Here is a 14451-nt window from a genome sequence, read left to right on the forward strand (position 1 = left end):
TCTCCGTGAGAAGAGGAATGGGTCCTATGGACCTAACGTTGATGGTGATTATGATTAACTATCGTGCACCTGAGCATTGCTAAGACCGCGGGTCTGAAATGTTCTCAGCGACAACAACGAAAAGGTCACCATGTGAGGTGTGGGGCGTGTGGATTAGCTCGACTGCGGCCATCAGTTCACAATGCGTACGTACATCGAAATACCATGTTGTACAGCTTAAACATAAATAATTGTGTCAGTTATACTGCCAGAAAGCTGGAAAATGGGACAGAATGAAATAGAATACAACAGAAATGGAACGGAGTGGAACAGAGTAGATGAGGGGGCTCATTCGGTGAAGCGTCTGCCTTCGGCTCAGGTCATGACCTCAGGGTCCTGGGATCGCGCCCCACGCTGGGCTCCCTGCTCCGCAGAGAGCCTGCTTCTCCTTCTCCCTCCGCCATTCCCCCTGCTTGTGCTCGCTCTTGCTCACTCTCTCTGTCAAAGAAATAAATAAAACCTTTTTTAAGAGAACATAATAGAGGAGAACAAAATAGAACAGAATGAAACAGAACGGAATGGAATAGAATAGAAAAGAAGACATGGACTAGAATAAAACGGAACAAGACAAAATCCACAGAGTGATGGGCGGTTGACGACAGTCATCAGAGGCCCCCCACTCCCTTGTCAGCCCCCCAGAAATGAGGAAGCTAACAGAGACCCCCCATTTGTGAGGGTGCTCAGTTGGGCCGGTCGCTGCAGACCCACGGGGAGCTACCTCCTGGCTAGGATGGCATCGTAAATGCCCCCGGTTCTCCGACACTGGAAGTCCTGAAAGCCAGCAGGAGCCAGGAGCGCGAGGTACTGGGCGGGGGTCCTCTCCCGGCCCTCCGTCTGCACCAGCATGTTCAGCGAGTACAGCTGCGTGGTCAGAGGGCCCCGCCCATCTGCATCCAGGAGGCTTTCAATCACCAGGATGCCGCCACCTGCGACAGGGAGAGGCGGCCGTGAGCAAGGGACGAGCCAGCCTGAGGACCCCCACTCCACCTTCCAGGCTGGCTGCCCCAGCCCCCAGCCCATCCATCTCTCCCACCGTCCTGGGTGCCTTCCATCCTCATGTGTAGAATGCGTGCACACAGGACACCCCCTGGGCACCAGCCAAGTTTGCACGGTGAGATGAGCAGGTGCACAAAATGCCCCCTACCCTAACGGTACACAGGGGTTTGACCCAGCGAGGTGTGCACCATGGGAGCCTTCCATGTTCTGCAATTTTATCTGGGATTAGTTACAGAATGGGTACTACTGTCGCTTTGTTTTAATGACTTATCCAGAAGGGAAGCCAGTTGGGAGCATGACCCTGCTTACCTGTCACGTGCGTTCAGTACCTAGCCTCCAAATGAAGAGTCTAGCACAATCCCACCCTGAATGTACCACAAGCGCACGTGGACACACGGCCCCATGACCTACCTGGTTTGCAGGCACGATGGATCCTTGCCAGCAGGTGTGAGCACCGCGCATCGGTCCAGTCATGCAGGACCCTCGCCAGGATGTACAGATCCGCCTCCGGAAGCGGGTCTTTAAAGAAATCCCCTATAACACAGGCAGGTGCCCTGGGGTCAGCCTGCCACTCAATCCCGTGTGACTACACCTGCACCCAGGATGGAAAAGTCACCTAGCTCTGTGGACCTGTCCCCAGATCTTCCGAGCTGTGACAGGAAGACCTAGTCCTGAACAAAAGGAAGTCTCAGTGAAGACAAGAAAATTCGGAATGGTGTTTGGCGTCCCTTTCCGTCCTTCAGATCTGAAAAATGATTTTCCTTTTATCTTATTTCCTAAGGTTGCAAGTAAATGGCTCTCTAAGCCATGGATTTCAGGAGACCCCAAGCAATCGGTCAGCAGTTCCTGTCCGATGAGTTGAAGTAAATCAACAGTTGATGCATGTTTTCCTGCTTGGAAAAAAAAAAATGCCCAAGAAGGACCCTCCATGCATACATGGTGTCAAACACTCAACTCTTATAATATTTTTTCTGCAAGAAGTACCAATTTTGGAAAAAAATCTTGGATAGCCCTGTGCTGTGCTGGGTCAACCAGCAGCCGAATGTTGTCCCAACTCTACAAATTCACAGGAATTCGGGAAGAGTATGCATTGGAGGCTGCACTGGTCAGTCCATCACTCTGCCCTGTTCTGAGGCTCCCAGGAAATCCGGGGCCCACAGACATTTGCCCCCATGAGATAGGGCAGAGCAAAGGGGGAGTTCTCCAAACCGATTTTCTTCCGTCAGCGACAGAAGACAGGGGTCGGCAAACTCTGGCCTGAGGGCCACATTCGGTGGGCCATCTGTTTGTGCGCAGCAGGTGAAGGAGACAATCCAGACCCCAAGATGAAGAACACACGGGAAGCTTCCACCACCTTTCCCTTCACGAGCAACGGCAGGGACATCAAAAGCCCAGCTCAGCTGTGTAATAACAAAGTAATCCACTCTTCTCGCCTGAACCCCCAACCTCTGACGTCGGTGTATTTCTCCCATTTTCCAGATGAAGAACATAAATAAGTCGATCATCCTCTCCAAGACGTGTGATAAAGACTCCCGGAGGCCAGGTTTGGAGTAAGGAGAGTCAGGCACTCTCCATGTGTGCAAAATTTAAGGGGCCCCAAACCTGGTCAGGTTTCTTATATTTTAAAATATAAGATTTTATATTTTTATAAAATTACATATATATATTATATATATAATATTTTAATGCAATGTTTTTAAAAATGAACATTAAGGCCCCTCCAATATCCCTGATGGTCAAAGTTTGGGAATATTACATAAAGACAGTATTCAACCCTACAGGTGCACGATCCCAGCCATGATGGTAGCATCTGAGCCTCAGAATGCCGAGTCTCCCTGATCTGAGTCAGCAAATGTCCCTGAGCTTCCCTTTAACCCAGTTCATGTACTGTCATCCATTGGTGCTTTGGATTTAGACACCTGCATGCATGTCCTGGGGGCTGAGTAAGAAAAGCAACACCAGCTGCGGCTTAAACCACAAGAATTCATCCCCTCCCAGCTCTGGAGACCAGAAGTCTCAGATCCAGGCGGGGCAGGACCGCTGAGATCCAGGCGGGGCAGGGCCGCTGAGATCCAGGCGGGGCAGGACCGTGCTCCCTCCAGAGGCTCCAGGGGAGGGTCCTCCCTGCCTCTTCCAGCTTCTGGGGCTCCAGGCATCCCTGGGCTTGTGGCCACATCCCTCCCGTCTCTGCCTCCGTCCTCACGTGGCTTCTCCCCTGTGTGTGTGTCTCCTCCTCTGTCTCTTACAAGGACACCTGTCATTGGATTTAGGGCCACCCTGCTCCAGGTTGAGCTCATCCCCGATCCTTCACTTCATCACATCTGCAAAGACCGTGTTTCCAAATAAGGCCCCGTTCACAAATTCTGGATGGACACAAATTTTGAGGAAACCTCTTCAATCCAGCCAAATACTCAAGAAAGAACTAAGTGTATGAAAACTATCCAGCTGTACACCGTTTTCCAAGCATCACCAACAATAATTCTAAGTTGAGGGTGGTTGCCTGCAGGGCGGAGGAAGCCATGCCCGAGGTGCATCCTCGGCCCGACCTGAGCCCCCGGGGGATGCATCTATGATTCCCCGTGCACACGCAGAGCCCATGGAAACAACCCACCTTCACAGAAGCTGATCCGCGCTTCCTCCAGGAATGAGAAGTGCTTCTTGGCCATCTGTACCACCTCGGGGATGTCAAACACGGTGACCCGACACCCAGGGTACAGAGAGGTGCACTCCTTGGCCAGAGCCCCAGAACAGCCTGGAAGTGGACACAGAACAGGACAGACGGGCAGGAATGTGTGGGCAGCATGTGCCTTGGCCCACCATCGACCCCCAGGGGGCATCCACATGGGGGATGTGGTTCTGCCCCCCATGGAGGTCTTCACGGCTCCATCATCACCTATGAGCACCTGAATCTACGAATCTTCCTGGCTGGACCAACCCATTGACCACGATGATCCCATTCTGCGTGACTCACAGGCAGACACGCACTTGGGCACCACAACTGTCCCATGTGGGGACTGCCCCATTACCCGAGGATTCTGTGGCACAGAGAGACCACGGAACGTGCCCAAAGTCACACAGAGAGCCAGGCACAGGGGCCGCTTTTGAATAAACCACATCAAGTTTCCCAGTCATGGCGTCCTGCTGCCCGAGACGGCGGGGGGACATTGCCGTGATGTTGGCTATGGTCTGAGCATCTCAGATCTGGGGACCAATGACTGGGGGCCCCCTAGATGCAGCCTGAAGCCTGTCTGCATCCCAGGCAGCTCAGCCCAAACCAGCGAGCCATTGTGTTGCTCAAAGGATGGAGCCATGCCCACGTCGGGAGGGCCACATCAGGATGGCTTCACCCCCAGAACATGCACCCAGGCAAACATCATTCAGTGTCTGGAGCCCCTGAATCCCCATCTCATGGGGTTCATGCTCCCCATGCCTCCTCTATGGGACCAGCATGGGATGGTCAGGGCAAGAGCATTCGCTTGAAAGGGACCAGGGGTTAGATCTGGCTGCCCCACCTCCACCTCCACCGAAGCCCACATTTCCACCCTTTAGGACAGGGATGATCAACACCCAGTACTCCTGCATCTGCTCTAGGATATGCCACGCCCAGCCTTCAGCCACGGGAGACGCTGAAGATGTGGGCATCCTTCTCATCCATGTTAGTATCAGGACCCTCAGAGCCCAGAAAACCCGGTGGACCCCTGCAGCCCCACACGACGCTTTGCCTGCCCCGGGAAGGCAGCGTGGGAAGGTCGATTTGATGGCTTTGCTAACTGCTTTCCAGGAGCTCCGTGACGGCTGCACCCCACCATCCTCTAAAGCCTCCCTTGTCACGCTGAGCAATGCCAATGTCTACAGCCGCGTGGCCCGGGCCCCAGCAGCATCCGCGTCCCTAGGAGCAGAGATTCTTGGTCCGGCCCTAATGCATGGGGTCAGAACCACAGAGGGTGCGCCATGTTCGGGGAGGAGCTGGAACCCCACAGACTGTGGGATGCGCACGGGATGCCTTGTCCCCGATCCTAAATGGGATCCCCATTGTCTTCCCTCCCTAGCCCTAAGACACGGCTCCATGCGTGGGGCCGACACTCACCACCAATGTCGCATATGAGCGGGAACGGGGACAGGTCAAAAGCGGCCAGCACATGCCTCCCGCTGATGCTCCAGACGTCCTGCAGACCTCGCATCACCTGCAGCCGCTCGCCCTCAGATCTGCATGCGAAACCACGCTCATCAAGATCGTGTGGATACCCAAATCAGGGGAGAAGCTGTGGCCGGAGCAGGGGTCTTGGAAACGGGCAAAGCACAGGACGGGAGGAGAGGCACCGGGCAAAGCACAGGCACCAGCCCTGAGGACTCCGCACCCCATGCCCATCCTTCTCCCCTTTCCCGGTCCTCGACCAGCGAGGAACCCTGCAATGAGCCATTGGGGCATCGCCACCTGGGGACTGTGGTACCAGACCCCACGCCAAGAGCAGCCCCGTGTGTGTGCATAGAGCTGACCTACTACCTGCGTAACTCTGGCCCAAGCAAAACCCATTCCTCATTTTTCTACATCACTGTTGCTTCACGTAGAGCACCTTGGGGGTAAGGACAGATTCCCGCCTGCTCAGGACACTGACAAACACAAACAAATCTGTCTTTTTTTATTTTTTTTAATTTTAAATATCAACGTCCCTCTGTTTTGCTCCGTTTGGACCCACGTATTCCGCCCAGTGAGTGTGTGGAAAGGAAGTGTCACCCTGCATGCGTGGGCGCTCGGCGTTACCTGTAGATGGCGGTGAACAGCTCGTCAGAGGGAACCCCAAATGCCTCCTGATACTGGTTCTTGCCGTCCCTGCAAACAGGCAGGACGCGGTCACCCAGGATCTGCCACGTTCAGGGAGCACGCACGCGTGGGGTCACACATCCTCACCTCCCACCACACACAGAACAAGCAGGGGACAGGACTCAGTCACCACATGCTCGGACCCCCTTCTGGGACGGAACACACACATGTTCAGAGAGGCAGGCTGCACGTCTAGCCTGGCTCTGCCATGTGGGCAAGGAAGGAGCGGGTTCTAAAGACAGTGTAAAGGAAGCTCGAAAATGATGTGCGGTCAGGGGACACTGATGTCCACAGGACTCATCGGTCGGCATCCGGGGGCAGGAGAAGCCTTACTGTGCTATTATCAGTACCTATCAGTATCTGACATCTATCTATACCTATTTATCAATATCTATATATGTCTATTCATATCTATCAATATCCATCTGTACCTATCAATATCTATTCATCTATTATCTATTAATATCTATCAATACCTATCCATCCATATCCATCTATTATCAATCTGTCTACCTACCTACCTATCTATCATCCATCCATCTATCCCTATATCTATGTATCATCCATCCATCTGGCTTGCTGTCCATCCATTCAACTATCATCTATCTATCATCCATCCCTATATCTATCATCATCCAACCATCTATCCATCCATCCACCTGTCCATTCAACCATCCATCCATCCTTGTATCTATCTATCTATGAATCTACCATCTATAATCCATCATCCCTATATGTATCAATCATCCATCCATCCATCCATCCATCCATCCATCCATCCATCCATCTAACCATCCCTATACTATCATCCATCCATCCCTATACTATCTATGTATCTATCCATCCATGATATCTATCCATTCATCCATCCCCATATCTACCTATCATCTATCCATCCACCTGTCCATCCATCCATCCATCCATGCATCCATCCACCCATCTAGCCATCCCTATATGATCATCCAGCCATCCCTATATCTATCAATCATCTATCCATCCGTCCATCCATCCATCCATCCATCCATCATCCATCCACCCATCTAGCCATCCCTATATGATCATCCAGCCATCCCTATATCTATCTACCTACCCACCTATCTACCTGCCCATCTATGTATCCATACATCTATGTCACTGGTTCCCAACTGCAGGTGATTCTGCCTCCAAGAGGCACTTGTCGATGTCTGGGGCCATTTTTTTATTATCGCGACGGGGGAGATTGTACTGGCACCTGGTGGGAGGAGACCAGAGGTGCTGCTCCACACCCTGCACAGCCCAGGACGCCCCACCTCAGAGAGTCATCCAGCCCCAGACACCCACAGCGCAGAGCCCAAGAGCAGTTGTGGGGCACGCAACCAGCATGATTCGGGCAGTGTCTTGTGTGCCATCTTCCCCGCTTTGCTCCTCAGCCCCAGGCCCTTTCCCTGGAGACCACTGAAGCACAAGGACTCTTAATTGAGCAGATTTGCATTTTGTGAATTCCTTCAGCCAGGACCATGGGGGTTTCTCACAACTGCTCTGGATTATCCAGACCTAGCAGCGTCGTGTTTGATTCTGCAAGGAACCTGGCACTTCAGCTGCACAGACCCCCTGAAACCAGCCCCCAGGGAGCCCCGGCGCACAGTCCACACCATCGAGGCCATGCCCACCTCACGGCCTGGGCCACGTGGCCCCAGCACAGATATGTCGTCCTGGCCAGGTACCGCAGCATGTTGGCCTGGCACTTGAGACTGGCCCTGACCAGGTAGGTGCTGGAGAGCTCTGTGTTTTGGTACAAAGCTGAAAACAAACACAGAGAACACAAAAGGCTAAGTTAGATTCCAAGTCCAAGTTAGATTCCAAGTCCTTGCCATGTGCTGATGCCAGCATCGGCAATATCAGGGCTGAAAGCGGATTCTCGCCTAGGGGCATCAAAAGGCCTGCAGCCACAGCTGGGGCCTCATGCCCGAGGAGCAGGGTGGCGCACCTGCTCGATTCTGTTTTGGCAAATCCCATTGGAAAGTGTGGTGCAGCAGGTGGGAAGGGCAAGTGAGCGGACGGGGAACCCTATAATACAATCCCTGGGCTTTAAAATAACACCTGATTTGGATATACACTCTACTGGTGATACAACGATCTCCAAAACTGGAATCATGTTGATGGAGCAGGGGCTGCCTTTCTGCCATGCTCAGCCAAGCAGTAGGCAGCCAACCCCGGTGAATGTCCTCATTTTAACAAAGCCCTGGGGAGGATGTGCAGACCCAGGCCCACAACAGCCCCGGTGCTCTCTGGGCAGATGCCCCACTGTGAGCTCCCCCATCCTGCAGCATCTGCAAATGGCCAGTCCCATGCCTGAGCCTACCTCCCCGTCTCCTCTCCTGGGGACGCTGCTTCCCACAGAGCCCCCGCTGTGTTGCATGGGGTGGTCCCCAGCTGGGTGTTGGCACCAACCTAATGCCCCAGGGCCAAAGGATAACTGATAATTGTGCCAGACGCCACCTCCAGTAGCATCCCCCTGCACCCAATGTCTCCTGACCGAGGTGTCCTCCTGGGTCAGGGTCCTCCAAGCTCAGGGTCAGCCACCCCAGTACGTGTGATGTGCAAAGACTGTTCTCAGGGAGTGACTGGTGGTGGTTGCAGATGGCTTGCACCCTTGTACCTGCTTGATTTCCACACCCAGGTACCTGAGAGCCGTCAACCCCATAGCATGCTCAAGTTAACCCATCCCTGGTATTTGCACCCCAGAACCCCAACTGGTGCATGACTCTATGCCGCAATCACAAAGGCCACAGACCACGGCTGCCACAGCCGGGCCAACACTCCTGTTCTCATGTGCTCTGGCTCAAGCAATGCTCTCTACATTTGCAATTTCATGAATCTACAATTCTAAAAATGGTCAGAATGAGTGACATAGAGTTGAAACTTTGAATTTTGCAAAGTAAGGACATAAAAAAAAAAAACCTACCACCACCATATTCCATAAGAGAAAAATGTAATATAAAGAATGGCAACCCTTTAGCTGGATAAATTTAGTTTGATTGAGAAGTACGCCGATGTGATGTTTTTCCCCATTTTTTTCTTGCTCATTGGATACTTCAGGAGGGTACCAATGTGCACACCAGCATGTGGAGACCTCTCTGGAATGAGGACAGCTAAGTACAGCCTGGGCACTAAACCTGGCCCACCGCTTGTCTTTGTAAATCAAGTTTTATTGACACCCAGCCATGCCCATTCACTCACATAATGTCTACGTGCTTACCTTTTCCCCTCCTTGTTTGCACCTGGAGCAGCTTCAGGGACACACAGGTGTCCAGCAGGAGCTCTGTCCCACAGGAGCTGGTGCCCAGCCGTGCAGCCACTGCCGCCGCACCCAGGGGCTCTGGGGCCTCAGCCAGAAGGTCAAACACGCCCAGCTCACAGGCGGCAAACAGAACCTCGGAAACAAGGGGCCAGCTTTGAGTGTCCTAGGAACCGTACTCACCATGGGCAGCCAGGGGTGCGTTTTCGGGGGACACTGCACTGCTATGGAAAACGCTATGGCAGTTCCTTAAAAAATCGAACATAGAGTGGCCGTAGAAACCAGAAATTCCAATTCTGCATATGGACCCAAAAGAACTGAAAGTGGAGACCGGAAGAGATACTAGTACACCCATGTTCACTGATGCATTATCTACAGTACCCAAAACATTTAAGAACCAAGCATGCACCAACGGACAAATGGATGAGCAAAGTATGGTCCACGCACACAGTGGAATATGACGCAGCCTTGAAAAGGAAGGATGTTCTGCACCTGCTATGACATGGGTGACCTTGAGGACATGGTGCTGAGTGACATGAGCCAGACACAGAAGGACAAATCCTGTGTGATTCCACGTATACGGGGTCCATAGAGGAGTCCCATCCACAGAGACAGAGAGTAGATGGTGGCGCCAGGGCTGGGGACAGGGATGGGGAGTTAGTGTTTGATGGGGACAGAGCTTCAAGTTGGGAAGATGGAAAGTTCTGGAATGGATGGAGGGGGGTGGTTGCCCAACAGTGTGAATGTGCTCAATGCCCCTGAGCTGTGCACATAAAAATGGTGGAGATAGTAAAATTTATGTTATGTCTATTTAAAAACAATAAAATTTTCAAAAAATAAAGAATTTTTAAAAAATTAAGGAATGAAAATTTTCAAATTAAATGTTTAAACTCATTAAAATTTTTAATTTAACTTTGAAAATGTAAAATAAAATGTTTAAATTGGGTTGTGTTAATTTTGCAAACAAGGAAATACATATACTACGTTTTGTTGTTGCTGTTCAGAGGTCAGTGTTCCCCACACTGTCAGTGTCTTAAAATGTATTTTCTTCCGTTTATCTGTTTAACGAACTTAGCAGGTCGTACCTGAAAATAACGCATAAAGTATAAAACATGGATAAGTCAATGCTTTTTTTCCCCTCCTGCACACAGTGTTTGGATGGGTGGTGCCAAGGCTGGGGCGGCCTCACTGATAGTGGCCAGGATGGACACACACACTCACATCCCACGTGCACAGATGGTCCTGGAGCCCAGGTGCGTCCCACGGCACTCACTCCACACAGTGATCAGCACTGGTCCCATACGTGCATGAACGTGAATAAAGGTAAGACCCGTCTCCATCCTATGTGAGGAAGTAAGTAGGTTGGTGTTTGCTTTTTCACTGAGCACACGGAAAGCCCTACACCACACACGCGCGCGGCCGTGGTGGTGAGGGGTGATACTGCATTTGCTGTTATTCTGTGAGTAGGGTCCTCTTAACTCTTATTCCATGAAAGCAGGGTTTCTGGACCCCAGCACAGCTGACATCTGGGGCTGACTGGCTGTCTGGGGTGGGGCGTCCTGGGCACTGTAGGGTATAGAGCTGCGTCCGTGGTCTGCACCCACCTCAAGCCAGGAGCACCCCTATCCTGGCCATGACAACCAAAAATATCCCCAGACCTTGCTGAGTAGCCCCTGGGGGCCAAGTCCCCATTTGAGAATCACTGGAGTAAAGTTCTATCAAGGTTATTTGTACGCTCCATCTATAAAATTCTACTAAGCTCATATTAAGTCTTGTTAATGTTGTTTCCTTTTGCGTTCTGTGAGGGGAACACAAACTCTTATTCTATTAAGATTGGATCAACTCTTTTGAGGGTTCCATTCCTTGTTATTCTATGAGGGTTTTATTAACTTGTCCTATTAATGTTGTATGAACTTTTCTTCTATTAACGGTGCACAAACTGCTTTAACTTGGGCTGTTTCAAGTCTTATTCTATCAAGACGGTATTAACTCTTGCTCGGTTAAAGGTATATTATTTCTTACACTGCTAAGGTTGCATTAACTCCTGTTATGACTATATGACATCTTGTACTAAGGTTGTGTGAACTCCTACTGTATTTAGATTTTATTAAGTCATTCTATCAAGGTCATATTAAGTTTTATTCTATCAAGGTCATATTAAGTATTATTGTATCAAGATCCTATTGGGTTTTATTCTATCAAGGTCATATTAGGTTTTATTATATCAAAGTCATATTAAGTATTATGCTATCAAGGTTGTATTAAGTATAATTCTATCAAGATTGTATTATGTTTTATTCTATCAAGATCCTATTAAGATGTTTTCTATCAAGGTCATACTAGGTTTTATTGTATCAAGGTCGTATTAAGTATTATTCTGCCAAGGTCATATTAAGTTTTATTCTGTGAAGGTTGTGTTCCATCTTCTTCTATTAAACTCGTGACAACTAGGTAACATATCCTCACGTGTACTGAATGGGATTTTCCTCCCAAGATTTATAACCTGTCCAACACCAGTGTGAGCGAGGAGCAAACAGCCCCAGCTGGCCAGGAAACATCTTGTGAGCACAAGTCAGTCACATCTTCAAGCAACAGAAACACAGCAAATCATGATGATTATTTTGTAGAAGGATGCTCCTTTTCCGTATCTCAAAGGCTCTACAATAGGAATTCTTAACCCTTGGGGGTCTACAGACCAAATCTGGGGGGATCCGTGAGCTCGGTTGGGGAAGACATTCTGCTTCAATATTCAGTGACCTCCACCCAAAGTCAGCACCCTCTTCGATTATGAATCAAGCGCAAAGCACCGTAGTATTACAATACCTGCGAGTCAGTGACCGAGGGAAGCCAAGACACCTTTGTGTCTCGCGATATCTGCCACAGGGCACTTGAAATACAACCGACACCCACACGGCACCATGGTTTCCTTCGAGTTTGGACTCGACTGGCTGCACACATCACCCCAATCTTGCAGTCCCAGACCCTCTGCCCCAGCGACTGCCGTCCTTGGGTATCTCTCCGCCTCGTGGATGCTCAGCCACTACCTGGTGAAGCTGTGTGTTCTCAAAATTAGAGTTTCACTGCAAAAAGCCGGGGAGCTTTGAATGCTCTCCTGCCCTCTGCATCCACACAACTGTCCATATAGACATGTTCAGCGCCTGGACCCCAGAGATTTCCAGCACAGCATGTGTGCGTCCCACCAAAGACCACCCCCCACTGCTAAGATCCTCATCCCACAGCCCTGACACCGGTGGAGCCTTAAAATATAAAATCTAATGCAAGCTGGTGCAGCCACTCTGGAAAACAGTATGGAGGTTCCTCAAGACATTAAAAATAGAGCTACCCTACAAACCAGCAATTGCACCACTGGGCATTTACCCCAAAAATACAAATGTAGGGATCCAAAGGGGCGCCTGCACCCCAATGTTCATAGCAGCAATGTCCACAATAGCCAAACTGTGGAAGGAGCCGAGATGCCCTTCAACAGATGAATGGATAAAGAAGATGTGGTCCATAGATACAATGGACTACTACTTAGCCATCAGAAAGGACGAATACCCACCATTTGCGATGAGGTGGATGGAACTAGAGGCTATTATGCTAAGTGAAGTAAGTCAGTCAGAAAAAGACAAACACTGTATGATTTCACTCATGTGTGGAATTTAAGAAACAAAACAGATGAACATAAGGGAAGGGAAGGAAAAATAAAATAAGGTGAAGTCAGAGAGGGAGACAAACCACAAGCGACTGTTAACTCTAGGAAACAACTGAGGTTTGCTGGAGGGGAGGTGGGGGGGGAATGGGGTAACTGGGTGATGGGCATGAAGGAGGTCACGTGATATAATTAGCACTGAGTGTGATATGCAACGGATGAATCATTAAATTCTATCCCTGAAACTAGTAATACACTCTATGTTAACTAACTTGAATTTAAGTAAAAAATTTTGAAAAAAATTTAACAAAAGAAATAAATGAAGGACTATACAAAATATATATATATAAAATCTAATTATAACTTGCCTCTACTCTTTTATGGAACTAAATTCGCATAGCAGGAGATTCGGCATTAACCACTGTAAACGAAATAACTCAGGGGCGTTTGGCACATTCACTGCGTTGTGCAACCACCAGCTCTGTCTGATTCCAGAACATTCTCATCCCCCCAAAAGGAGAGCCCATCCCCACTGGCAGTCCCTCTCCAGTGCCCGGCGACCACCACTCTGTTTCTATGGATTTGCATATTCTGAATGTTTCATATAAATGGAATCACACACCACCTGGGTCTCTGTGTCTCCCATTTTCACCCAGGATAATATGTACTCAGTCAGAGGAAGGGATGAGATATTGATGCGTGCTACATTGTGGACGGACCCCCAGACGCACCTCTAGTTTAAATGCATCACCGTGCTTTTTAGTGTGTTAATGGACGAGCCCCTCTATCGCCCTATCACAGAATGTTTTCAGTATTTCGATCCCTGTCTTTTGATAAACGTTGCCCCACACCCCAGGGTCCCAGCCTTTGCCCGGACACCTGCCCATAGTTCCAGGACATCCCACCCCTAAGGGACCCTGTGTACCCATTAAGCTGTCACTCCCCATTGCCCTCGCCCAGCTCCCGCCAACGGCATCCAAGAGTGCTCAGTGGAATGTTCTCCCCACGCTCCTACCTGGGAGACCATGAACCCATTTGAGTACTCGGTCAGCAGATGGTACGCCTGTTCCTCGGGGGAAGTCATCTTTGTCCCACGCCAAGTTGGCCTTGAGAGCCCCTGGTTGTCCCAGCTGCAGGGAGTGTGGGTCTGTTAGCAAGTGGTGCGGCGGCCAGCCACTCGGTGCTGCCAGAGCTCCTTGCTGGAGGCCCAGGGTAAGCCAAAGGCTGATCACTGTAGAAAATCCCATTAGCCCTATTAAGGGGATGACAAAGCTTAAGGGTACTCGCTGCCTTTCTGCTCGCTCCTTCTGTCCCTGCTGTGCACACAGCCCTAAAATAGCCTGCATCTCTCCCCTCCCTCCCTTACACCATCAGCTATGGAACGCATCCAAAACCAATATGCTTGCTAATCACCAGCATTGATTACTCATTTCATGTAATGAAGAGTCTCTAGTCCCCTTTACATGGGGAGACAAAGAGGGTATAATTAATCTTTTAGGGCTGCCATAACAAAACCCATAGGCCTAAAACCAAGGGATTTATCCTGTCCCACCTCTGGAGACCAGAAGTCTGAGATCCAGGTGGGGCAGGGCTGCTGAGATCCAGGCGGGGCAGAGCTATGCTCTCTTCTGAGGTTCCTGGGGAGGGTCCTTCCTGCCTTTTCCA

General features: G+C 50.2%; 1 protein-coding gene across 2 annotated transcripts; it reads right to left on the reverse strand.

Moving 5' to 3' along the window:
• Window positions 1-753: 753 nt before the first annotated feature.
• ASMT (acetylserotonin O-methyltransferase) lies at window positions 754-13870 on the reverse strand. 2 transcript variants are annotated; one of them, XM_073902214.1, is made up of 8 exons: window positions 13802-13870; window positions 9096-9270; window positions 7507-7636; window positions 5798-5866; window positions 5123-5241; window positions 3647-3787; window positions 1447-1569; window positions 754-965 (listed from the first exon to the last, which is right to left on the reverse strand). In XM_073902214.1, the coding sequence occupies exons 1-8, from the start codon at window positions 13868-13870 to the stop codon at window positions 754-756; spliced, it is 1038 nt and encodes a 345-aa protein (XP_073758315.1). The 2 variants fall into 2 exon arrangements, with proteins under 2 accessions (XP_073758315.1, XP_025713758.1); XM_025857973.2 differs by lacking the exon at window positions 3647-3787.
• Window positions 13871-14451: the final 581 nt, after the last annotated feature.

This window comes from Callorhinus ursinus, unplaced genomic scaffold (genome assembly GCF_003265705.2).
Source record: "Callorhinus ursinus isolate GAN/ISIS: 27379988/994484 unplaced genomic scaffold, GSC_fseal_2.0 scaffold16, whole genome shotgun sequence".
Classification (NCBI taxonomy): domain Eukaryota; kingdom Metazoa; phylum Chordata; class Mammalia; order Carnivora; family Otariidae; genus Callorhinus; species Callorhinus ursinus.

Coding starts and splice junctions, on each gene's coding strand:
- ASMT (XM_073902214.1), bottom strand. CDS start 13,870: ATGACTTCCCCCGAGGAACAGGCGTACCATCTGCTGACCGAGTACTCA. Junction 3,788..5,122: donor GCTCATATGCGACATTGGTG/GTGAGTGTCGGC, acceptor GTCCACTTCCAG/GCTGTTCTGGGGCTCTGGCC. Junction 1,570..3,646: donor GCGGATCAGCTTCTGTGAAG/GTGGGTTGTTTC, acceptor CCTGTGTTATAG/GGGATTTCTTTAAAGACCCG.